The 25,231-nt window shown below is 40.2% G+C and overlaps 1 protein-coding gene across 2 annotated transcripts; it reads left to right on the top strand.

Moving 5' to 3' along the window:
• The first annotated feature begins 16 nt into the window (after window positions 1–16).
• On the top strand, window positions 17–24,939 carry FAM161A (FAM161 centrosomal protein A). Of its 2 annotated transcripts, XM_072741700.1 has the most exons (7): window positions 38–365; window positions 11,444–11,679; window positions 13,422–14,588; window positions 14,945–15,112; window positions 16,772–16,871; window positions 23,737–23,891; window positions 24,365–24,939. In XM_072741700.1, the coding sequence occupies exons 1-7, from the start codon at window positions 180–182 to the stop codon at window positions 24,501–24,503; spliced, it is 2,151 nt and encodes a 716-aa protein (XP_072597801.1). In that variant the 5' UTR covers window positions 38–179; the 3' UTR covers window positions 24,504–24,939. The 2 variants fall into 2 exon arrangements, with proteins under 2 accessions (XP_072597800.1, XP_072597801.1); XM_072741699.1 differs by lacking the exon at window positions 14,945–15,112 and having other exon boundaries at window positions 17–365.
• The last annotated feature ends 292 nt before the right edge of the window (window positions 24,940–25,231 follow it).

The raw sequence follows: 25,231 nt of genomic DNA, 5'->3' as shown, positions 1-25,231 counted from the left end.
CCCGGGTTTCCCGCCGCCGGAAGGGGCGTCCGGGGGCCTTTTGGCCCTTCGCGGGCCCTGTAGCGTCCCTGGTTACGGCGCCCTTGGTAACCGCCCGCCCCCAGCCGGGAGCCGCCGAGTGGCGGGAGTCCGCGCCCGCTCCCCGGCCCCGGGCGAGCGCGGGCCTCGGCGGCGCGGCCATGGCAGCCTCGCAGCGAGCGGCGACCCCGGCGGCCGCCCGCCTCCAGTGCCCGGGAGATTCCAGCCCCGGAGCGCAGGCCGCCCAGGCCCAACGCGAAGACCCCTCGGAGGCTGCGACGGCGGCGGCCGCGGCCTTGAAGGACGAGGAAGACGGAGAGGAGGCGGCGCCGCGGGCGCTGGCGCGGGTAATGCAGGGGGCCGCGGGCCGCGGCGGGGTGTGCGCCGGGTGCTGGCTGGCGGGCGGTTCGGGTCCCGCTGGGTGAGCGGCGGCCTCGCGGCCGGGAGGCGCCCTGCCCAGCCCCCCACCCCCAGTGGGCCCGGTCCGCACCTTCTCTGCACCCCCACGGTAGGTACTCAGAACCGGGGCGCTGGATTGGAAGATCTTTTAATTTTCCACAAAGAGATCGTTGCAAAAAAAAAAAAAATTTCTTGGAGAGCCTCCATTTCTAGAGAGCATCAAGTACGGAGCTTTACTTTTGCTCCAGCATCTGTCGCACTTGCAAAAGCAGTTACTGCTGTTTCTTTTCAACTTGCGGAGAACTGATGTACCCCATAGTGCATGACCCATGAAACTCAGGCGAATCAGCTGTGCTGTCAGGTGTGTTTTGTTGTCCCTTTAAAGTCTTGGTTATTGGTGCATTTCTTTAAAAATTTTTATTATTATTATTTATTTTATTGGTGCATCTTCACAGAGTACAGGAGAGGCGGTGTTTAAACCCATTCAAGAGTTCAGGGGGGCACATCATACACAGATGAACGTTAAGCATCCAGAGAAACAAATGACTGAGGTTCCATTTTCCTAAACGACTCTTCAGAGTGAGAAAACCCTTGACGGATCAATGTTCAGTGTCAAATGTGTGGTGAGCACCTGCCCATCAGGTAGAGGGCTGAGTTTGCCATCTACTCTGTTCCCTTAAAAGATGGGACGATTGAATTTTAACTAGTCATGTGCAGATATAAGCCTTACCCCCCGTTAAAGATTCTTAATACCGTTTGTCCAGAGCGTCTCAGATACAAACCATTATGGTCTAGGGCTAATAAAATCACTGGTATTTTGGAATTCTAACCTAAACACTAAACTAAACACTAAAATTCTATCCTAAACACTTTCTAAACACTAAAAGTGTTTAAGGAGAAAATCTGTAGCAACACCTTCTATGGTCAGTATTTCACCAGCAGACAAACTACCCGAGGTCATCCAGAGTAAGGTACATTGAGACCCTGAACATGAACCAAGGTCAGAGTCCTGGGAACAGTTTCATTCATGATAAAGCTTCCCCACAAAACAAATCTCAGAACCAACAAAGGAGGCAAAGTGATAGAGGAAAAAGATTTGAGTGGAGGAAGCGGATTGGGAACCCTGGACAGGATCTGTTCTCTGCCATTTGCGAGGTGATACTAAGATGTAACTTTCTTCAATCTCAGTTTCCTTGTATGTAAAAGAACTCTAATAAATGTGTCTCTTACTGGGATATTAGGAGAACCAAAGGAGAAAATGTGTGCATTATCTAAGGAACACTTTGTATAAATTCATAATAATAATAATAACTGCCAATGAGACTGTCATTTGAACAACTGCCCCAAAGATTAAATTCTCCTTTGGCTTACTGTGCTGGAGGAGTCAGTCATTTCTGTAGTAGCAGGTATACTTCCAGACTGCCCTGCTAAACTGCGAATCTGTATCAGAAATTTAGTGCCTTAGGAGAGATCGATTCATCCAACAAGCTAGTTTCAAAGGGACAGATTACTACCAAACAAACAGAAAAGGGAGCTAAGTCTTATGAGTTTGATACACTTGGAGGATCCAAAAGCAAATCTGGATAAGCTGCCACAGTAGACCTGATAGCCAGAGGGCACCGGTTGGAGAAAGGAACCCTGAAAAGTCAAGAAAGGGTGCAGGAGCCAAGCTTGTCTTCACTGTTCATCTTGAGTCTCTACCTTGATTTTTTTAAAGATTAATTTGTCTCAACTTTATCATCTACAAAATGTAGTAAACTCATGGATACTATAAGTACCACACAAGACTGATTAGAGCGGCGCTTGGGTGGCAAGGTTGGTTAAGTGTCCGATTCTTCATCTCAGGATTGTGCGTTCAAGCCATGCATTGGGCTCCATGCCTAGCCTTTTAAAAAAAAAAAAAAAAAGACTGGTTAGAGAACCACTAGGCTCCTTTCACTCCTTTGGTTTGCCAAAGTGAACCCCATCCCCCTCCCACACACACCTTGAAGGACCCAGAGCCCATATTGAGTTCTGAGGTATGTTCCTTGAATCTAGCCTCCATTGGAGATAGCATTTAATAGGCCTTGCTGTGTGGTTGATGATGGCATGCGTAAAGCAATATTCTTGAATTCACAGGTAAAGTCTCACTGACCTTCCTAATGGGGTAACAAATATCAAAGAGTTATTAAGCGCTAGCCACTGAATATTCATTTGTGAGTGAAGCAGACAGATCCCATCGTCACAAAGCTTCCAGTCTGGTGGGGAAGTTAGACATACAAAATGAATAGCCAAATGATTATAAGATGAGAAATGCTGGGAAAGAAATGAATAGGCTTCTGTGATTAAAAAAAGAAGTCAGGAACCTACTTAAATGAGTAAACAATTAAGTCGATGCCTGGTAGATAAGAAAAAGAAGCCACTTGAAGACTAGGGGTAGAAAAAACATTCCAGGCCGAGGGAACAGCAGAGGCAGAGGCCCTAAGATAGGAAGAGAGTTTTGTGTGATTAAGGATCTGAAAAGAAAAGAGATGAGAGAGAAGGGCAGGGAAGGAGACAAGGTGGGAGAGATGAGCTGGGCCGGATTTTTCAGGGCCTTTTAGACCAAGATAAGGAGTTTAGAGTTTATGGTCAGTACAGGTACTGCAGAAGGTCCTTGAAGACTTTAAAAGATCTGACATGTTTCTATTTACATTTTTAAAAGACGACTGATGGCTCTGTGGGAAATGATTAGAGGCTTTGACAAAGCAAAAGTAAGGAAATTGGTTAGGAGCTGATGTGGTTTCAGGGGCAGGCGGCGGTGGTTTGGTTCTAGTCTAGGAGAAGTGGCAAGAAGTGGACAGATTTCTTTAGAATGCATAGGACTTACTGTTAGATTGGATGTGAAGGCCAAGGAAGAAGAAGAAATTAAGAATGTTCATTTCCATTTTCTGGCTTAACCAGTTGCATGAAAAGTAATGCCATTTACTGAATTGGGGATAACTTAGGGAAGAATGGGTGGGAATTAGGGTTTCCGTTTTTTGTTGTTTGTTTCAAGATTTATTTATCTATTTATTTTAGAGAAAGAGCATGAACGGGAGGGGCAGAGGGAGAGGGAGAAAGAATCTCCAGCAGGCTCCTCCCTGAGCATGGAGCCAAAGCAGAGTTTGATCTCACGACCTTGAAGTCACAACCTTGAGGTCAGGACCTGAGCTGAAATGAGTTAGATGCTTAGCTGACTATGCCACCCAGGTGCCCCAGGGTTTCAGGGTTTTTTTTTGTTTGTTTGTTTGTTTTTGTTTTGGGGTTTCAGTTTTGAACATGGTAAATTTGAGATGCCTTATAAAACTACCAATTGGAAATATGTAGAAAGGGGTAGGGTCTATGAAACCATAGTCCTGTGTGATCTAGACTATAGACTTCTTCCTAGGAATTTTCAGCAATTTTTTAAAAAAGATTTTATTTATTTATTCATGACAGAGAGAGAGAGAGGCAGAGACACAGGCAGAGGGAGAAGCAGGCTCCATGCAGGGAGCCTGACGTGGGACTGGATCCCGGGTCTCCAGGATCACACTCCAGGCTGAAGGCGGCGCTAAATTGCTGGGCCACCGTGGCTGCCCAATTTTCAGCATTTTTAAGACAATGGGAATGAATGAAGTCACTTAGGGAGAGGATGTGGAGAAAGAAGCGAAGGGGCCTAGTATAGAATTCTGAAGAACCTAGCATTTAAGGGGTATCTGGCTGGCTCCATAGGTGGAGCACAGGACTCTTGATCTCAGGATCCTGAGTTCAGGCCCTACCTTGGGCATGAAGCCCACCTAAAAAATACACACACACACACACACACACACACACATATATTTTTAGGTGGGCTTCGTGCCATGTAGATATACGCATATATACACATGTATACATATGCCAGGTGCCTGGGTGACTCAGTTGGTAGAGATAAAGAGATAGAGAGTTTGACTCTTGGTTTCCTCTCAGGTCATGATCTCAGAGTCAGGAGATCCTGAGATCGACCTCTCCCCTGCCCTTCCAGCCCTACACTCAGCCGGGAGTCTGGTTGGGATTCTCTTCCTCTCCCTCTGCCCCTCCCATGTTCCCCTGACTAAAATAAATCTTTAAAAAATTAAAAACCTAGTGTTTAATAGTCAAGTAGAGAAAAAGGGAGCAAAAGAAATTAAGGACCAGCTACAGTGGTAGAAGGGTTACCAGAAAGTGGGCAAGTTTCCCATTCATTGGCTTTAGTGATGAGGAAAGGGATAAATGGTGCTAAGAGAGGGATATTTCATCTTTGAAACAGGAGGGAAGGAGAAAAGGAGCACAAAAGTGGGCAGTTTTGTAGATGGGAGGATAGGGAGTTAAGGATTAAGAGTTAGGGATGCCTGGGTGGCTCAGTGGTTGAGCATCTGCCTTTTCGGCTCAGGGCATGATCCCGGAGTCCTGGGATTGAGTCCCACATCGGGCTCCCTGCGTGAGGTCTGCTTCTCCCTCTGCCTATGTCTCTGCCTCTCTCTCTGTGTCTCTCATGAATAAATAAATAAAATATTTTAAAAAATTAGAAGAGTTATAGGCAGTTGGGGGATGAGTGTGGGAGCAGGTAAATGAGCAAAGGAAAGGTAAGAAGTATTGCTGGGGGAATATGAGAGCCACCTTCCAGAAGGAATAAGGGAGGTGCTAGGCAGACCAAGTGTCCCCTGAAAATTGTTCAGTTTTTTGGGGGATGTGGCAAGTTCCTCCCCCCCCCCCCAAGATTTATTGATTTATTTGAGAGAGAGAGTGAAGGGAGAGGCAGAGGGAGGGAGAGAATCTGAATCTGAAGCCAGCTCTGAGCTGAGCTAGGAGTCTGACACAGGACTTGAATCCATGACCCTGAGGTCATGACCAGAGCCAAAATCAAGAGACAGATGCTCAATCAACTGAGCCACCCAGGCACCCCAGAAATTGTGCAATTTTAAATTTAGTATTAATATTCACAAACATTCTTTTTATTTATTTTTAAGTTAAATTAAATTAATCTATTTTCAAGTAGGCTCCACACCCAGTGTGGAGCCCAACACAGGTCTTGAATTTAACCTTGAGATCAAGACCAGAGCTGAGACCAAGAGCCGGATGCTTAACCAACTGAGCCCCCAGGCACCCCTCTTTTTATGTTTTTAAGTTACATTTTAATTGTGAAAATAATATATGAATATATTCTCTTTTTAAATTTTCAAATGTTACAAGGGCACCTGGCTGGCTCAGTCATTGGGGCATGTGACTTGATCTCGGGGTTGTGAGTTCGAGCCTCATGTTGGGTGTAGAGATTACTTAAAAATAAAATCTTAAAAAAAAAAATCTTAAAAACCTTCAAATGCTACAAATAAGGCATAGGACCTTTTAAAACTCTCCCTGCAAAAAAAAAATCTGATACCCCGCCTCTACCCCCTCACACCATTGGTAGCCACTGTTTTGAAAATGATATATAGTCTTCTGGACTTTTTCCTGTTTCCTGTGTACATAATATGTTAATATATGGTCACATTAAAAATGTGTGTGTGTGTGTATATATATATATATATACACAAATACACATATTGTTCTGCAGCTTGCATCTTCTCTTAACTTTTATTGGGGGTTTGCCCATGTTAATATATGTAAATCTACCTTTTTCGTTAGAAATCCTTTCAATGCAAAAAAATTTTTAAATAAAAATTCCAGAACTTCAGATGATACTAGATAGACTATAACACAAATAATTATGAGTTCTGGTTACTAATGAATCAGCATGTGCCAGAGGGAGTCATTATCTAAATGGGTCAAGCCAGTCTAGGGGAAGATTATCCTCTAATCTGGTGGCTACATATACAACATTCCATAGAGAGCTGAACGATTAAAGGGAAAGAGTACTGTGTTAAGTTCTTAGGATATAATGTCTTTGACCTAGGTTATTTGATTTACTAAATATTTTCCTTTGTGAGGAGACAAAAATGGCATTAGAATTGGAAGCTGCTTATTAACCATTCACCTGTTTCAGATAAAACACTGTGAGATCAGTTTATCTGAAAAATTTAAAGTATTAAGCTGAAATGGAATGGATACTTTGCAAAAGTCAGTGCCTAAGTTAGAAGCTACTCATCCTTCTATAACTTTTTCAAACACTTTTTCCAGGTCCAAATAAATTTTAGCCTTTTTGTGAAAATGATTGTTATAAGGCCTCCTTTTAAGGGAGGTTCTAAGAGAATGAATGAAGAATGCATGTGTGCTTTTGCCAAAAACAGTTCTTGGAATGTCCTCCTAGGTTTTAATTGTAGTTTTTGGAAAGTAAGCCCTTAATACCTAAACATAGCTCTTTAGGGCAGCCGGGTTTTTTTCAAATGATTCAGTCCTCTTTGAGGGAATACCTGTCTTCTTCCCTCTATGGAAACTTAGTATTTTTTAAGCTTGTACTCATTCATCCAACAAATATTTCTTGAGTATCTGCCATTGGTAGGGGCAGGCACATAATACACAAATAAATAAAGTCATGTAGGATGTCAGTTGGGGTGAGTACTTACGAAAAAAATAAAACAGAGGGGCACCTGGGTGGCTCAGTCGGGAGTGTCTGTCTTTGGCTCAGGTCATGATCCCAGGGTTCTGGGATCAAACCCCACATCAGGCTCCCTGCTCAGCGAGGAGTCTGCTTCTCCCTCTCCCTCTGCCACCCCCCCATGTGTGTGCACATTTTCTCTCTCTTAAATAAATAAAATCTTTTAAAAAATAAAGAACTGACTTTAAAAGGAAAAAAGACCAGAAAAGGGAGGCTGACAATGAGTGGGGAGGGACGTTGTAATTTCAAATACAGTAGACAGTGAAGTCTTTGTTGAGAAGATGGCATTTCATTAAGACCTGAAGGAGTGAGCAAGTGGGCCATGCTGATATCTAAAGGAACAGCATCCCAGGGAGGGGGAACAGCAAGTGAGGTCCTGAGGTGATTTTGCTGATGCTGTGAGCATTGGAAAAACTGCAAACTGGAATCAACTACTGCTACTAGGATGAACTACTGTTGCTGCCCAGGGGAAGAACTGATGTCGGGGAGGCTCAAGCAGATGGAGAACTAACAGAAAGGAATACAGTCCCTTCCTCCTCCAGCCTTGTAGTTTCCCTCTAATCTTACTTTTGGCAAATATAGTGGGGAGCAGCTGGCAAAGTAGAAACCCTCTTTGGAGTCCCATCCCCAGCATCACAGAGCAGGGTATAGAAGGGAGGTGTGGGAGCCACAAGACAATAGCATACACCTGGCACCTACCTTATGTGTCATAAAATTAATGTTCAGAAGGTAAATGCCTATGTCACATGGCTAAGGAGTGCAGAACCTAGGCTCGAAGGAGAATTCGGACCCCACGCCTGTAATCCTTCTCCCAAGGCATGACAGCGCTCCAAACTGAAAAGGTATTTAACTTCCATAGGAGTGCTTCTTATTGAAGGGTTATAAGGGAACTGAAACCAGGTGACCAGCCAGTGGTTGGGAGCCAGTAGTTAGATGAGAAACGGCTACCGCTCCTCAAAATTGCTCTATGCCTTTTACTCTGCTCTTAGCCTTCAACTGTGCACCTTGCTCCCCACTGTACTGTCCGCCCTTGCTGCTTTTACTCATGTCATTTAAATACATCTGGAAGTTTGTCCAGAGTACCCTTTGCCTTTTTCCCCTACACTCTCTTTGACCCTCCAGATTCTTCCATTCTTTGACTCATCTCGGACATTACCTCCTCCAGGCAGCCTTCCTTTATCTTCCAAACTCAAACCAAGCTAAAACTCCTTTGGTTTGAATACTCTTATCACTTGGTCTTTGTATCTGTCGTGACCACTTTCTCTTTCATATCAGTCCTCCTCTCCCTGCTTATTAAATGTTGGTGTTTGCCAGCATTTCCATCCTCAGGTTCTCATCTCTCATTGTTCCCCTCTCCCTGGGCAACCCTATCCACATCCAAAGCTGCACCTGTCACTTCTGTGTGCCCTGGTACCTGCCATATCTCCCTCTCCAGCCCAGCCTTATTAGCAGCTCTCCAGATATATTTACCTCCCAGACTTCTGACCACCTGGCTGCCTGACTAATCCCTGAAACTTAGTGTGTCTAAGACATAGATTAGTTTCCTTTCCCTAAAACACTCTTTTCTGCTGTATCCCCTGTATCGATGAATGGCAGCACCACCATCTACCTAGACAGCACTCCAGACAGAAATCTTTTTTTTATTTTCTTGCCCACAGCCAGACCATTGTCAAGTTGATACTTCAGCTTCCTAAATCTCTCAAGGCAGCTTCCTTTCTTTTGTCCCTGGTGCTGCCCCCTTCATTTTGCCCTTAATATCTCTAACTCGGGCCTTTGCTGTAGCCCATTAACTACTGTCAGCCTTGCCTTCCTTCATTCCCTCCTACTCGCTATAAGAAGACTCCTTCTGAGCATTAATATGTCACTCCTCTGGTCACATTCTTCAAGGCTCCTGTTGGCTATGGCCTGGCCACCTGGGCTCTTGGTGGCTCCTGACTTATCTTTTTCACCTTGTTTCCCACCCTCATCTGGGCTCCTTATACCCTGCTCCCCACTGCCACTCAGACTACCTCCCTCTGAGCACATAATGCCTGTTCATTCCACTTGTGGCTAAAAAACCCCCCTGCCCTTGGGAGGAGTGTGGTGTGCCTTTGGAGCACAACGGATTTGAAATTGAGTACCAGCTCTGCTACTTACTAGCTGTGCAACTGCAAGTGGGTCACCTGCCTCCTTTGAGCCTCAGTTTGCTTGAGATCATACTACCTGCAAGTTGCATTGTCAGGAGGTTTCATCATGATGAATGTTCTAGCACTGTGCCTCAGATGTCTCTGTTTTTCCCTGCTCCCTTGATTTGGCACACTCTGTCCTCACCCATCCTTATGCCTTCAGTCTGGCTCACCTCTACAAATTCTACCTTTTTTTTTCCTCCCTAGTCAGAGTTAGGCATTCTTTCTATGAGTTCTCATGGTGTCTTATATCATGACATATATGGTCACTCGTCTGTCTCCCTCTTCAGAACAGCTGGGAGCAGTTTGTGGACAGGAGTCAGGAGTTCCGTCTCATTTAAAGCCTGCTACTGAGTTATGTACCTGTTCTAAACTAGCTGGAAGCTTCTGGAAGGTGGAATTTTTATCTGATCTGTATCAGGAGCCAGCTGAATGCTGGGCGTCTCTAAATATTTAATGAATGAAGAAGTTAATAAAGCTCTCATCTAAGAACTAAGCTCCACGACTAAAAAAGTAATGATGAAGAGCACGTACAGAAACTGCAGAAGACATCAGAAAATTCTCTGACTTGAGTTGTAGGACATACATAAATTTCCTTTGAGACATAAATTTGTTGGTAATAAATTTCCGCATACCAGTTCTTTTGAGGAAAACTTGTTTTCTCCTTCTTCTTTTTTGGTTTTTAGATTTTATGTATTTATTTTAGAGAGAGAAAGCAAGTGCACAAGCAGGGGAGAGGGAGAAGCAGGCTGGGCAGGGATACAGGCCTTGATGTGGAACTCGATCCGAGGACCCTGGGATCATGACCTAAGCTGAAGGCAGACACTTAACCGACTGAGGCACCCCATTTCACTTTTTTTAAGTTACCTCAAGTGGTACAACACTGGCTTCTTATACACTGTTTTTAGTCCATTAAAAAAAAAACCGAACATACCTATAACTATTTGTATACAATTGATGTTCTGAATTTTCCTATTGGGAGAAAGGTACTCGATTTTATTTCCTAGAGTCTTATCAGATTGTTATATATCTATAATTTTCTATGGCAGATATACTTTTTTCATTTTAAGTCTTTCAGCCACTAAGTTTAATTTAAAACCATGGTCAGCAGCCTTTTATGCATACCATCATAAATAACTTCAACTGTTTCTCAACTGAGAAAATATTAAAAATTTTTTATTTATGGAGAAAATGCAATTTTACCACGTTAGCTGCTTCAGTTAAAGAACTTTGAGGGACACCTGGGTAGCCCAGTGGTGGGGCGCCTCCCTTCAGCCCAAGGTATTGATCCTGGAGTCCCAGGATCGAATCCTGCATCGGGCTTCCTGTGGGGAGTCTGCTTCTCCCCCTGCCTGTGTCTCTGCCTCTCTCTCTCTCTCTGTGTCTCTCATGAATAAATAAATAAAATCTTAAAAAAAAAAAAACCGTGAAAGGAATGGGGGAGGAGGATAGTCAGACCCTTCTAGGGATGACCTATATATAGCATAGCTGCACTCTGTGGTTATTATACTGTACTACTCTTGTTCTCTTGTCACTCCCAAAGTCTGTCACCCATGGGAGCTGTTGCTCTTATTGCCCCAGAAGTGGCTGTTCTGATGGTCCCTCCTATTCCCTCCTGAGGCATCTCCTTGGTGAACCAATGAGAAATTTGTTCCCTCCCTTCTCCTGTCCCCATTCTCCCATTTCCCTGACTTCTTTTTCTCCCTGTCTTCTCTCCAAGGGCACGCTGCAGAAGGCCTGCTAGGGCTGGCTATTGCGCTGTGTTTGGTTGGTTTGCAGCAGGAAGAATGTTTTTCTTCATCTCAGTTAAAACTTACAACTCAGAAAGAGGCTCTTTATAAAGGGTGGTTTGGTTCTATCCTGTTACGGGTTAGTATATGATCTGGGAATTTAACTATTCTTTATAAAATGAATTAAATCGCATTTATTTCCTGATGTCTCTCTCTATCATTCTTTTTTTTTTTTTAGTATTCATTTATTTTAGCAAAAGGGGGAGGGGCAGAGGGAGAGAGAATTGCAAGCATGCTCCCTGCTGAGCAGAGAGCCTGACTTAGGCTGCTCTCATGACCCCAGGATCATAACTGAAATGGAAATCAAGAGTTGGATTCAACTGACTGAGCCACCCAGGTGCCCCATCTCATTCCTAATAAAATATCATTAAGGGAAAATGTACATAGTCCACAAGTAACTTATAATCCATTATATGTAGGTACCCACAAGTAACATAATCTAATTAAGCATACACTTTAAGAAGCAGCATTGGGAATTGGTGTCAGTTTAATTTGTCTTCAGTTCTAAACACCATTTAACAGATTTTTTTTCCTCCTACCAGGCTGATTTTAACACCAACATTTCTGAGGTAGATGAACAAACACAAATAAGCGATGAGGACTTTGTGGACTTTTCTGATATTTGCCACTCTAATGAAGAGTATTTTAGGAAACTAGAAGAGCTGAAAGCTGCCCACTTGGAAACTATGGCAAAGTTAGAGAAAATGTACCAGAATAAATTAAATTTAAAAGTTCAGCCAGTGATCATCAGAGAAGAAGCTTCTAGTATCTCTTCCAGGTAAGTTTGTACATAACATTATTTGTGGGCTGTAAAATAAAATGTATACTTAAACATGCAGAACAGAAGTATTTCAGAATGTTTTCTCTCAACTATCCTTTTGTACTTTTACTGATATACAGAGACTGGATTTTATTTAAAATGTGTAATGGGGGCAGCCTGGGTGGCTCAGCGGTTTAGCACTGCCTTTGGCCCAGGGCGTGATCCTGGAGACCCGGGATCTAGTCCCACATCGGGCTCCCTGCATGGAGCCTGCTTCTCCCTCTGTCTCTGTCTCTGCCTGTCTCTCTCTATCTATCTATCTCTGTGTCTCTCATGAATAAATAAATAAAATCTTTAAAAAAAATGTGTAATGGCTTATCCACCAATAGCTTCTTGTTTTTAGGGTCATTTGGTGGTCATTTAGTCTTTTTTCTCTGACCTGCCACTCATAGAACTGTAGATATGTGTCAAAATATTTAGTCTGGGCCATTTTTATTTTTATTTTTATTTTTTAAAGATTTTAAGTAATCTCTACACCCAACATGGGGCTTGAACTTACAGCCTGGAGTTCAGGAGTTGCATGTTCTAATGACTGAGCCAGCCAGGCTGGGCCGTTTTTAAGTGAAAATATTAAAATTTAATTTTAAAATCCCTTTACATTATGTGGATTAACATGAACTCAGGGGTACCTGGGTGGTACCTGGGTCAGTTAAGCATCTGACTCTTGATTTCAACGTAGCTCTTGATCTCAGAATTGTGAGTTCAAGCCCCATGTTGGGCGCCATGCTAAGTTTAAGAAACAAAACAAAAAAACATGAACTCACTAAAAATATAAAGTATAGATACAGCTCTCTCTCGAGAGCACCCACCATTGTATCTCAAGGTGTACTTTTTGCTTTATTTTAAAAGATTATATTTAATTATTCATGACAGACATAGAGAGGCAGAGACATAGGCAGAGAGAGAAGCAGGCTCCATGCAGGGAGCCCAATGTGGGACTCAATCTCAGAACTCCAGGAGGAGTAGCTGTACAGATGCAGGAAGCAAGGAGTGGGCTTCTAGGCAACAGACCACATGTGCAGAGGCATGGTAGTATGAGAGATCATGGTATATGTGAGGAGCTTCATGTGATTGGATATGACTTAAGATTAGTAACTGGAGGGCGAGAGAGGCGAGAGGTGAAACAGGAAAGGTGGCCAGGGGCTAGTCTTAAAGGGCCTTTATGATCTAGACTTGACTCTGTTACAATGGCAAATCATAGAAGAGTTTCTTTTTTTTTTTCTTTTTTTTTAAAGGATTTTATTTATTCATCATAGAGAGAGAGGCAGAGACACAGGCAGAGGGAGAAGCAGGCTCCATGCAGAGAGCCCAATGTGGGACTCGATCCCAGGATTCCAGGATCGGGCCCTGGGCCAAAGGCAGGCGCCGAACCGCTGAGCCACCCAGGGATCCCCATAGAAGAGTTTCAAGAGGGGGAATTCCATGACTAGATGTATGTTTTAAGATGATGACTCTGAGAAATATGTGGAGAATTTAATAGACATTAGCCACAAGGAGCCACTGCTGTCTCGGTTCCCCTGTAAAATGAGGGAGTTAAATTAGAGGATCTCTGAGCTCTATTCTAAGTAAAAGTGATAATTATAAGCTTTATGTATCCAGCTCCTGCCTTCTAACTGATAATACCTTGATCTTATAATTCTTAATTTTTATATTTGGTCACATGCAACTGAGAGTGTAACTTAATTATTATTCTTATTTAGGTCTGAATCAGAAAAGAACTCTTATCACCCTATCTCATTAATGACATCTTCAGAGCCTGATTTAGGGCCGTCTTCCTCCTTGATTATGTCTTCCTCTGAAGACGAGTTGCCCAACTTAGAAAAAGAGTATCCTGAGAAAAAGAGGGTGGTGATGAGCTATGCAAAAGAGCTCATCAACAACATGTGGACAAACTTTTCTGTTGAAGATTATATTCGGTGTGAAGATGCTTACTTCCCAGCCGTTGAAAAAACAAAGAAGAAACCAAGAGAATGGGTGCCAAAGATTACAGTTCCTGAGCCTTTTCAGATGATGATTAGGGAACAGAGGAAGAAAGAAGAGAACATGAAATCAAAATCAGATATTGAAATGGTACACCAACTGCTCAAAAAACAAGAAGAAGAATCAGAGTGTAAGAAAAAATTCCGAGCCACTCCAGTTCCTGCATTCGTCTTTTTCCCCCTTTATCATGACCTAGTCAAGGAAAATGAAGACCGCAGAAAGCGTTTGAAGGAAAAGAACAAAGAAGCTCTTCTGGCCTCACAAAAGCCATTTAAGTTCATTGCAAGAGAGGAACAGAAGCAAGCAATCCGGGAAAAGAAGCTGAGAGACTTGTTTAAGTCTAAAAAGAAAACAAATCGATTTAAGGCCAGACCTGTGCCTCGATCTACTTATAGCTCAGCTACCAAAGAGAAGTTAAAAGAAGAGGAGCTCTATAGAGACATTATGACGCAGCTGAAAGCCCAAGAGCTCTTGCAGAATCCATCCCCTTTGCCTTCTAGGTCAGGTCACAAAAGTTGTGCTCCAAGGAAGCTCAAGTATCCTGAGCAGCCTGAAAGGCTGAAGTGTACACACAAGTTTAGATGCCAGATTGCTGATTTTGAAAAGCTTCCTGAGGGATACCAGAAACACGTCTCAGAACAGAAGTGTTCAAAACTCCCAACCTCCCATAAACCACCCAATCTTCACGCAGCCTCCACTGCATCCACTAAAAGAGAGAAAATTTTGGCAGACATTGCAGCAGATGAGGAACATTCAAAAGAAACACGGCCTTTTCTGTCTCCAAGAAACAAGTCACCAGGAAGAAGTGCAAGTGCAAAGCCTGTGCCTTGTAACTGTCCCCCTCCAATGCCCACAGTATCTTCCAGAGGGAGAGAACAAGCCACAAGGTAAACGACTAGAATATAGCACTAGCTGACTCATGGTTGCTAAAACAGTGTTTGTAGCCATATTGATTTTATGTCAGTCAATTTGAAAATATGAAATTATATTTGGTAACATATTTTTGGTAGATAATATAGAGCATTTTGCCAGAGGATGTTCTTCTAAGAAATGAGTATATTTTCCATTTCCAATCTTTGGGATAGAAAAGGTTAGTCAGCCTGTTGATTTCCAATTTCACAAGTCAAAGCCTTCTCGAAAGGTTGCCTTTAGTTTCAACGCTTGAATTTTCCTGTGTTAAATCTTTGCTGAACAACATTCTTACTGGCTTAAAGTGAATTAAGCCTTAGTTTGTTGCCCTCAGGAGATCACTTGAGGAAAAGAAAATGTTGGAAGAAGAGAGAAATCGGATCCTAACTAAGCAGAAGCAAAGAATGAAAGAATTGCAGAAACTCCTGACAATCCGGGCTAAAGCTTATGACTCCCATCAAAGTTTAGCTCAGATGTCTAAATCCAGAGTCAAATCTCTCAGGTATCCTAAAAGAATTTAGTAGTTTAGTTTCTGGATTCAAGTTGCTATCAATTACTTACACTCAATGTGCACACACACAAACTCACTCACCTCACCTCATGGTGAGGACCCTGAAGCCATGTTGCTGAGCAGAAATGTTTTATATCGTGGCCACAGTTAATAGTTGTAATCTTATATCAGTATCTAACCTTTTTTTTGACTCTATACTATTATTTTTAAGTAGACTCCATGCCCACTGTGCGGCCGAACATGACATGATCTGAGACCAAGTGTCCTATGCTCTACTGATTGCGCCAGCCGGCGCCCCTTCTTTATGCTACTTTTGGTTGCACTGTAATGATATTGAGAAAAATCTTTTTAGGTTTTGTATTTTAATTCCAGTATAGTTAACACTGAAAAATCTTGACTCATACAGTAAAGCTCTCGTTTAATAGCTTGCTGTGTAATCTCAGAATATTGTTCAATAAATAGGTCTGTTGAAGAGCTTTGTTCTAAGGTGCATGAAATATGAGGTCACAAATTAACACATTGATATTAATTAACATCAGTTATGTGATATGTCAATTAACACGTGTGTAAGTGTTTAGCGGTGTGTATTGCAATTCTTGGAGTTTTGATATAATAAATAAAATATAAATAAATAAAAATATTTGCAGAACCCCTTCACAGAACACTGGAATTCTGCAATACAAAGTTTGAAAACCAGTGTTCCAGAGGAATATTTTTATGTAAAAAATGTTCATGTTTAAGTAGGAAAATATCTCCCCCAAAGCTGGATAAGTAATATGATTTATTAATTTTTAATCTGATTTATAAGTACCCCCCAATCTATATATTGGTTTTTACTTATTATTGGTATTCCTTTTAAAATATATATTATTTATAACAATTATATTTCTTTATAATGTATATTATGTTTATATTCCATATAATGTATATCAGTGTAATTCGATACAGGGAACTTAATTTGATAAACTTGAGCAGAATTTTTTAGAAAAAATACTATCCACCCCAAGAAAGTAAACTGGATTTTTCCTAATACCAATTTTGTGTATAAATTAATCATAAGTATCATTCTGTAGTACAATTCTTTTCTCTAATCCATGTAATCTTATTATCTTGGTAGAGTTAGTATGTTTTACATGTTATTTTATATAGAATATCATATTTTATTCCCAATAAATTATAGGATTTTTATAAAGGATTTTTCCCAAATAGTAAGTACATTTACTGTGAACTTAGTATTTTGGTTCCTTTTTCTCTATATGTTCTATTCCCTTACTCCTCATTTTCCCCTGACTTGCTCTCATTTAATTAACTTTGCCACCCACCTATAGAAGATCTTGTTTAGGGGAAAAAGAGAAAAGCAAGATCTTGTTTTTCAGAAGAAATTTCTCAAGGAGAAGATATCTAATTTGAACTAAGTTTTCTTGGTTTTCTGCACTTAAAATTGAGTTAAGAGGGCCTTTATTCATCTCTTCAGGCCAGTTTAAAGCATTTTATTCTGCATTTCATAAAAATTTACCAGTCTAGGAAAGGTATTGTGGTAAATTGTAAGCCATGCTCATAATTTAATTTCTGATTTGTCATCTAAGCTAAATGTTGTATGTGCAAATTATTATTTCTTTTTAAAATTCCCTTCCTTTTATTTGATTTTAGAAAGAGTGAAAAGGAAAGGATGAGAGAATACCAACAAGAACTAGAAGAAAGAGAAGAAAAATTAAAAAACAGGCCGCTACTGTTTGAAAGAGTTGCTCAGGTTGTGTTTGTTGGAATTTAAGAGCTACAATCAGCTTTTTTTTTTTTTTAATACATCTCTAATGCCTAACTTACAGTCCATTTTTCTTATATGTTATATAATTTATTGAGACATATTATTGTTTCTGTGACAGCTTCATCAAATCAGTCAAGTAAGTTTTTGCTTAAATCTGAGCATCAAATCTTGTTGAGGAGGCATGTTAGCTTGATAAAGAACACACTGCTACTGCAGTCATATTCAAAATAATAGTTTCACAACCTGTTCTTCATGGCTGATTTTTTTTTTTTTTTAGTACCAATTTAGCCATATATTAAGGCGAATCTTCATGATACTACTTGGAAGTCTGAAGAATTAAAAAATGAAACAAAATGCTAATTGGAATCAGGTTTTGCCAGGTTTTGTTTCTGCTAGGTTTTGCCAGGTTTTGTTTTGTTTTTCAGTTCATTGAGGTATATGGCTTAGAGCACTGTGTAAATTTAAGATGTACAGCATGTGACTTGACATAGATGTATGGTGAAACAGTAACTACTGTAAATTTAGTTAATAATCCTCACCTCATATAGTTAACCAAACTTTTAGGATTTACTCTCTTAGCAGTTTTCAAATATGCCATACAGTGGTGTTAACTACAGTCATCATGTTGTACGTTGCATTCCCAGTACTTATTTTTCTTATACTTAGAGGTTTATAGCTTTGACCATCTTCATCCAATTCCCCTGGTAACCACAAATCTGATCTATTTTTCTATGACTTTGTTTTGTTTTTGTTTTTAGATTCTACATGTAAGTGAGATCATACAGTATTTGTCTTCCTCTGTCTGACTTATTTCACTAAGCATAAAGGCCTCAAAGCCTTTAAGAGCTACAATCTTGTTGCATATTGTTGCATATGGCAGGATTTCCTTTTTTATGGCTGAATAGTATTCTGTTACACATATACACCATTTTCTTTACCCATTCATCTTTTGATAGACACTTAAGTTGTTTCCATGCCTTGGCCATTGTAAATAATGCTGCAATGAATGTGGGTGCAGATAGCACTTCAACATAGTGATTATTTTTCCTTTAGATAAATACACAGAAGTTGGATGTTGCTGTATTGTATTGTATTTCTGTTTTTAATTTTTTGAGGAACCTCCATACTGTTTTCCAGGGTGGCTGTACTAATTTACATTCCTACCAACAGTGCACAAGGACTCCCTTTTCTCCATATCCTCACCAGCATTTGTTATCTCTTGTCTTTTTTATATTAGCCATTCTAGCAAGTGTGAGGTGATACCTCATTGTGGTTTTGATTTGCATATCCCTGATGATTAGTGATGTTGAGCACCTTTTCATGTACCTGTTGGCCATTTGAATATTTTCTTTGGAAAAATATCAGTTCAGATCCTTTAAATTGGATTATTTGGCTTTTTGCTAGGACTTTTATGAGTTCTTTATATATTTTGCATACTAACCCCTTATCAGACATATCATTTGCAAATATTTTCTCCATCCAGTAGGTTCCCTTTTCATTTTGTTGATCAGTTGTTTTTTTTTTTTTTTAAGATTTTATTTATTTATTCATAGAGACACACAGAGAGAGAGGCAGAGACACAGGCAGAGGGAGAAGCAGGCTCCATGCAGAGAGCCTGATGTGGGACTTGATCCAGGGTCTCCAGGATCACGCCCCGGGCTGCAGGCAGCGCTAAACCGCTGAACCACTGGGGCTGCCCTGTTGATCAGTTTTTTTAAGTGAGTCTATAATTTTCATTCTTATCTACAATTACCAAAAAGACTTTCTTTTCATTGGAAAAATAATTTGGTCCTATGGACAGTGAGTTCTGATTTTACTATATTTATACTCAGTTTTACAGTCTCCCCCTAAGAGATATCTGTCCATTTCACATCATCTTCTCCTTTGTACTCACAAAGGAGGTGTTCTTATGGGTGACATAGCTTAACGATCCACAGACTCACTGGAGGTTACAGGTGCTGTGTTGTAACCTTGTAAAAGCTGTTGCATTTGGAGCTTCCTGCCAGCATTATAGGACTGCCCTTCTCAATGAAACACTGAGGACAGGGGCACGTATTATAGGTGAATTTACATTTATAATCTCTCAAAGTTATAGGACCCGTTTACTTACAGATTTGGAAATTTATATAATGCTTTTCATTTTAAGGAGTGGGTTTCTTTTTTTAATTTCTTAGTTTCAATTTTAAAGGGAAAAATCGTCATAAACTGTTCTGAATTACCTAGCAGAAAGTGATTGACTTTTAGCTCAAAGTAGTTATTTCCAGCTCCCGGCTGCTTGTCTGGTAGTTATATCTACACAGATTTCCCATAGACATCTTACATCCATCTTGCCTCAAACTAGATCTTCCTCTTTGATTTCCTACTTTTGTTGGGCCACAGTTTTGGAGACTGGTAACCACTTTTCCTCCCTTTTTCACTTGCCAGTGAGAGACCTGACAAATTTTCTTCCTAAATAATTTTTGGATCTGCCTTTCTCCATTCTCAATGATGAAATGCTACGTGAAACCTCTGTTATCTCTTCTCTGAGTTATTGTAGTGATTTGACTAGTTTTCTGGCCTTGTTCTTTGCAAAGCTACCCATCATATCTTCACTTTGCCATTCCTGTTCCCTTGCCAAAATGTTACCCTGGGTAGGTAGTAAATAACCTCTGATATTAGTGACAATCATCCATTTTCACTGATTCTACTCATTCTCATTTTCAATGAAAAATATCAAAAGGTCTTATCACTGTCTTCAAATACTACAAAGTGGGTATTCTTATATTACAGAGGAAAAAACTGAAGTTCAAAGAAGGTAAGTAACTAGTAAGGTTTTTAGTTAATAATGGAACTAGGATTGGACCCAAGTCAGTCTGCTTCCAAACAATTGTTTGGAAGACTAAACTGTCCTGCTCTTTCCCAGAAGATGACTCCATGACTCTTAGCCTGGTGTATAGAATCCTCTACATTCTGATTCCTGTTAACCTCTTTGTTCATCGACCCCAACACACCCCCTGCCCCCTCACCATGACCACCCTTTGCTTTCAGACCATACTAGACTACAAGTTCCAAACTTATTTATTCATGCTTTTTCTGAACACTCTTAGAGCCTCTTCCTTTTTTTCATACTGATCTTTCAAGTATTCATATAAAATTACTTGAATTGCTTCCTGGGTTGAATTGGGTGCCCATTTCTGTTTTTTTGTTTTTTTTTTTATTTATGATAGTCACAGAGAGAGAGAGAGAGAGAGGCAGAGACAGGCAGAGGGAGAAGCAGGCTCCATGCACTGGGAGCCCGACGTGGGATTCAATCCTGGGTCTCCAGGATTGCGCCCTGGGCCAAAGGCAGGCACTAAACCGCTGCGTCACCCAGGGATCCCCCATTTCTGTGTTTTTTATTAACCTCTGCATACCTTTGTCTTTGCTCCTGCTATATTGTGTGGAAATGATATGTTTCAGGATCTCTCTTCCCTTCTAGCTAGTTACTTTTAAAGGTTGTGGTCAAATCTTTGTATTCCTAGCACCCACCACCTAGGATATCCTCTGGCACAGAGGAGATGTTAATAAACATTTGTTGAACCAAAACTGAACTGTTAGGATCAAATTAGCCAGGTAATGACCTCTCATTTTTTTTCTAGGATTAACCTGGGCTGAGAGCACTGTTTTTTGCAGTCTTTGATAGTGATGAGTCTCAGCATGAGTAAGCTGTTGTGCCATGCTGTGAATTCCCACTGCTTCTAAGCACAAGAGAAAGTGAGGCAAAATAAGCAGTGTGTGTGAAATTAAACCCATAAAGAAATTTTGCATGTTGAAAACAGGTTAGTTTTCATAGCTGATTCTACTTCTGCCACTTTTGGCTCTTGTCTCTGCTGTTCCTTTTGTCCAAAAACACTGTTCTCTTTCCATATACACCCACTACCTCTCATGAGGGCTTTTTACAAAATAAGTACTCAGTAATTAAATAAATGAAAGAATTACTGTAAATGAAACTTATGATTACAAAAAATAAATATTTTTCCCCTTCAATTGAGGGCACTGACTGTAGACAAACTTTAATCATTGTACATTATTTTGGTTTTCAGAAGAAGCAACACTTGTTTTTTGTTTTGTTCTGTTTTGGTTTTTGCAGTCTTTTTTTTTTTTTTTTTTTTTTAATTATTTTTATTTTTATTTATTTATGATAGTCACAGAGAGAGAGAGAGGCAGAGACATAGGCAGAGGGAGAAGCAGGCTCCATGCACCGGGAGCCTGATGTGGGATTTGATCCCGGGTCTCCAGGATCGCGCCCTGGGCCAAAGGCAAGCGCCAAACCACTGCGCCACCCAGGGATCCCAGCAGTCTTTGATAGTAAATAAAATAATCATAGTTATTCTCATTGTTCCTTTTATCTTGTAGTCTGTACAATTCTTTTGCATGGTGAAATGCAAGGAGGAAATGTTTATTTCAATTAAGAATAGTTATACACTACTCACCTTGATATAAAATACTAAAAGGTAATTAATTCTATATATAGAGTGACTGGCAGTGACTCACCATTGCTCTGGTTTTGTTAACATAAATTAGTGCATTTTTTTTTTTTGCAGTCTGTTTTGCTGTGACTATTGCTGCTAATTAACAGCTGTTATTTAATAAATCCACTCACAACTTTATACATTATCCATGTATTAGCGCTAATTGTGGTCTTGCTGCTGTTGAGTTATTCTCTAGCAGAATAAGCTTACCAGCCAGGACAGAACAAACTATGTTGTCCTGTTTCTTGGAAATCACAAGGTTTACTGATTGAGTAGATTCTAAATTCTCAACCAAATTCAAATGAAGAGTTCATGAGTACCGGCTTTGATATTATTTTAATCTCTTTTATATTTAACTTGCTTTTATCAGAGTATAAAATGTTTTTAATGGATTAAGAGTTATTTGGGTTTTCTTTATTCTACTCTACAGTCTTTGGGGCATAGTTCTTATCTTCTCACTTAGCCCTGACTTTCGGTTCTTCAAGGCCTGTGTGTTGGTGTTCATAGCCTCTGGATGCATTTTATTAACTTTTCTAAAAATTATTGTATTTTATAGCAGGTGCATTTTAGCAACAGTTTGGGTATGTTTTCAGTTTTCCAGAGCATCACAGAAATCACTGGTGGTAGCTTATCCATTGTAATCAGTCTTTATTTCCCTCATGGAACACTAGATGCCGTGGTCCCTCAGTATGCTGGAGTCCCTAGGTTAGGCAAATAGATATCTGACACTTGCATTGCTGAAGTCAGGTTTAAGCTACCTTCAAACTCCAGGATGAGCACTACTACTTAGAGAAAGCAGCATGGTGAAATGGAAAAGACCCAGGAAATGGTCAAAAGAGCCTTGGTTCTACCATTCACTGTCCTTATGACCTTAAGCAAACTGCCCAACCTTACTGGGGGTGGAGGGAGTGTTCTAGTTTCCTTTTTTTTTTTTTTTTTTTTTTTTTAAGATTTTGTTTATTTATTCATGAGAGACACACACAGAGAGAGAGAGGCAGAGACACAGGCAGAGGGAGAAGCAGGCTCCATGCAGGGAGTCTGATGTGGGACTCGATCCCGGGACTCCAGGATGATGATCTGAGCTGAAGGCAGACACTTAACAACTGAGCCACCCAGGTGCCCCGTCCTTATTTGTTAAGTATGGGGGTAAGACTGGGTGATCTCCCACACCCTTTCCAATATGGGATGCCATCGGTGCACTGGAGCTGGCCCATCCTAGTTACCTTAGCTGGAGGTCCACATGGCAACTCTTGGCCCTATACTAGTTCATATCCACTCATGGAAGGTAAAGGGTGACCAAAGCTGAGGCCCTAGTGAACCCCAGGCGTCTTGTAGATCACAAGAGTTCCTGTGGTCTCAGGAACTGTGATGACTCCTGACCTGCTTTAGGTCTGAGAGGGTCATCACAGGTCCTAAGGCCAGGAAATAACATTCTGGAGATTTGGTCTCAGTTCTAAATTCTTGTTTTTTGCTGTAACCATTGATTTCTCCAGAGTAAAGATAACCACATTGATGATATTATCATCTTTGATGCATTAGAGATCTGGCATTTAAAGACTAAAAGTTCCAGTAGGTACATAAAATGGAAGAACCCTCTGACAACTATCGCGAACTTATTTTCTTCCTTGTTTTTCCAGATTCCTTGAGCAGTCATAAAAGTATATTTTTAAAAAGTATATAAAACAGATATAATGTAAAGAATATAGGTCACGTGGCTACTACCTAGGTTAACAACAGAACATCACCAGCACCCCAGAAACCCTGTGCACCCTTACCAGATCAAAACCTCTCCCTCTTCCCTAGAGGTAACCACCATTCTAATTTTTGAGATAAGCATTTCCTGGTTTTTGTTATTATTGTTTTTGTGTTTTGCAGTTTTACCATCCTACACAGTATGGTTTAGTTTTGCCCTTTTGGGGACTTTAGGTAAATGAATCATTCATTCTATATGTATTCTCTTGTCTTTTGCTTCTTTTGCTTAGTACTGTGTTCATGAAATCCATCCATACTGTCGTGTACGATAGAATTCATTTATTGTCATTGCTTTATTTTACTCCGTTGTGTGAATAGACCATTATTTATCAATCCTATTGTTGAGAGATATTTGGATTGTTTCCAGTTTGGGGTTGTTAAAAGTAGTACTTTCCTGAGCGTTTTTGTACACGTCTTCTGGGGTACATATGTAGGAGTTCCTCTGGGTATATGCTGGGGAGTGGGATTGCTGGTCAGAAGGTTTGCTTACTTTGAGTCAACTGTGATTATTAGATTTAATTTCTAATACTGGAGCTTTTAACCCATACATTTTTAATGAAAATTTAAAGTCTTTTGTTCTCCTCTAAAAAGGTTTGTCTTTCCTATAGAAAAATGCAAGAATGGCAGCAGAAAAACGTTATTCTAAAACCCTAAAAGCATTAGGACTATCTGATGAGTTTGTTTCAAAGAAAGGCCAAAGTGGAAAAGTATTTGAGTACTTCAGCAATCAAGAGATGAAGAATTCCACTGAAGATAAAGAAAGGTAACATATATAGGACATCTAAATGCTTTACCTTTGGAAAAATTCTTACTTGCTGGAAAGAATAAATACTGTCCTGTATCTTTAAAAGATCTTTTAACCTAACACAATACATGTGAACTGTTGTAAAACATTGGTATTTTAACACTTGGCACATTGAAAATATTACGTGGTGATGAAGTATCTTGTTTTTTAAAGCAGAATAATTTAAATTTCTGACTGACATAAATGATGAAAATAATAAGATACTTTCAAATGAAGTTTACAGAGCCAAACAAGGTTTGAAATAGATTGGTTCCCAAATTGGCACTTTTTTTTTTTTTTCCAAATTGGCACTTTTATAGAGCTGTCTTGGTAAATCAGAGCTCATGCCCTTGAGGAAGACTGACTCCATGATGATATACGTTGCAAAGGGTTGGTTGACCTTTAGACCAAATCATTTTTCCTTTGAAAGATTGATAAATTTCTTCTTCCAGCTTTGATGAAGAAGAAAAAGTAGAAGAAAGAGAGAGTGGGGAAGAAAATCATTTTATTGATACGAACAGCCAGGATTCTTATAAGGAAAAAGAGGAAACTGATGAAGAGAGTGAAGAAGAGAAATCTGTTAAGGAGTAAGAGGGAATGAGCAGGATGTCTCCTGTCTGTGCCCGCGCTGTCGATGGCAGCCCCTGGCATTAGCATCCGTGCTTATGGTGGGAACAACATCAATGAGAGCCCTCCAACCTGTACAAGGCTCTTGAGCAAAGTCATCTGTAGCCTGGAAAGGCCAAATCCAACCGAATGGTTGTTGGGTCAGTTGGAGTAAGGCTTTGCCTGTTCAGGTTTTTTAATCACTATGTATGGTTTGCAACTTTGACCTTACTTGTATTTTTAAAAAAGCATTTGAGAATCATAGCTGTCATCATAAACTGATTAATTCTGAACATATTTGCTACTTCCTTATTTGAATGGGAAAAAATGGCTTGGCATTGAGAGCAGAAAGAAGTACTGGCTTTTGGTGATTTGAAAAAATGTTTTTGGGAAGTCTGAATCAATAAATATTTTAAAATTATACTATTTGCCCATTCTTTTCCTCTGCAATACGTCTCACAAAATTCTCATACTTGTTTTACTGGGTATTTTAAGTTTCTTATCTGAGCCATTTTTTTTAAAGTAATAAAATATAGAAAAAAATAGGTACTTAGAAATTCATGTTCATTTCTGCACTGTTGGTTGTTAAATTTTCCATACTATCATGACTTTTTCTTTTTATCCCTAGTTTTACTCCACATTATTTTTGATATGTAAATTAGGGGAAAAAATTTTTAAGATTTTATTTATTTATTCATGAGAGACAGAGAGAT

This window comes from Vulpes vulpes, chromosome 16 (assembly GCF_048418805.1).
Source record: "Vulpes vulpes isolate BD-2025 chromosome 16, VulVul3, whole genome shotgun sequence".
Taxonomy (NCBI): Eukaryota; Metazoa; Chordata; class Mammalia; order Carnivora; family Canidae; genus Vulpes; species Vulpes vulpes.
This window is presented reverse-complemented; position numbering and strand designations above follow the sequence as displayed.

Bases quoted from the DNA above. Each gene is read 5' to 3' on its own strand.
- FAM161A (XM_072741700.1), top strand. From the start codon at position 180: ATGGCAGCCTCGCAGCGAGCGGCGACCCCGGCGGCCGCCCGCCTCCAG. The intron at 11,680-13,421 runs GTAAGTTTGTAC...ATTCTTATTTAG, and splicing joins GCTTCTAGTATCTCTTCCAG to GTCTGAATCAGAAAAGAACT. The intron at 14,589-14,944 runs GTAAACGACTAG...TGTTGCCCTCAG, and splicing joins GGGAGAGAACAAGCCACAAG to GAGATCACTTGAGGAAAAGA.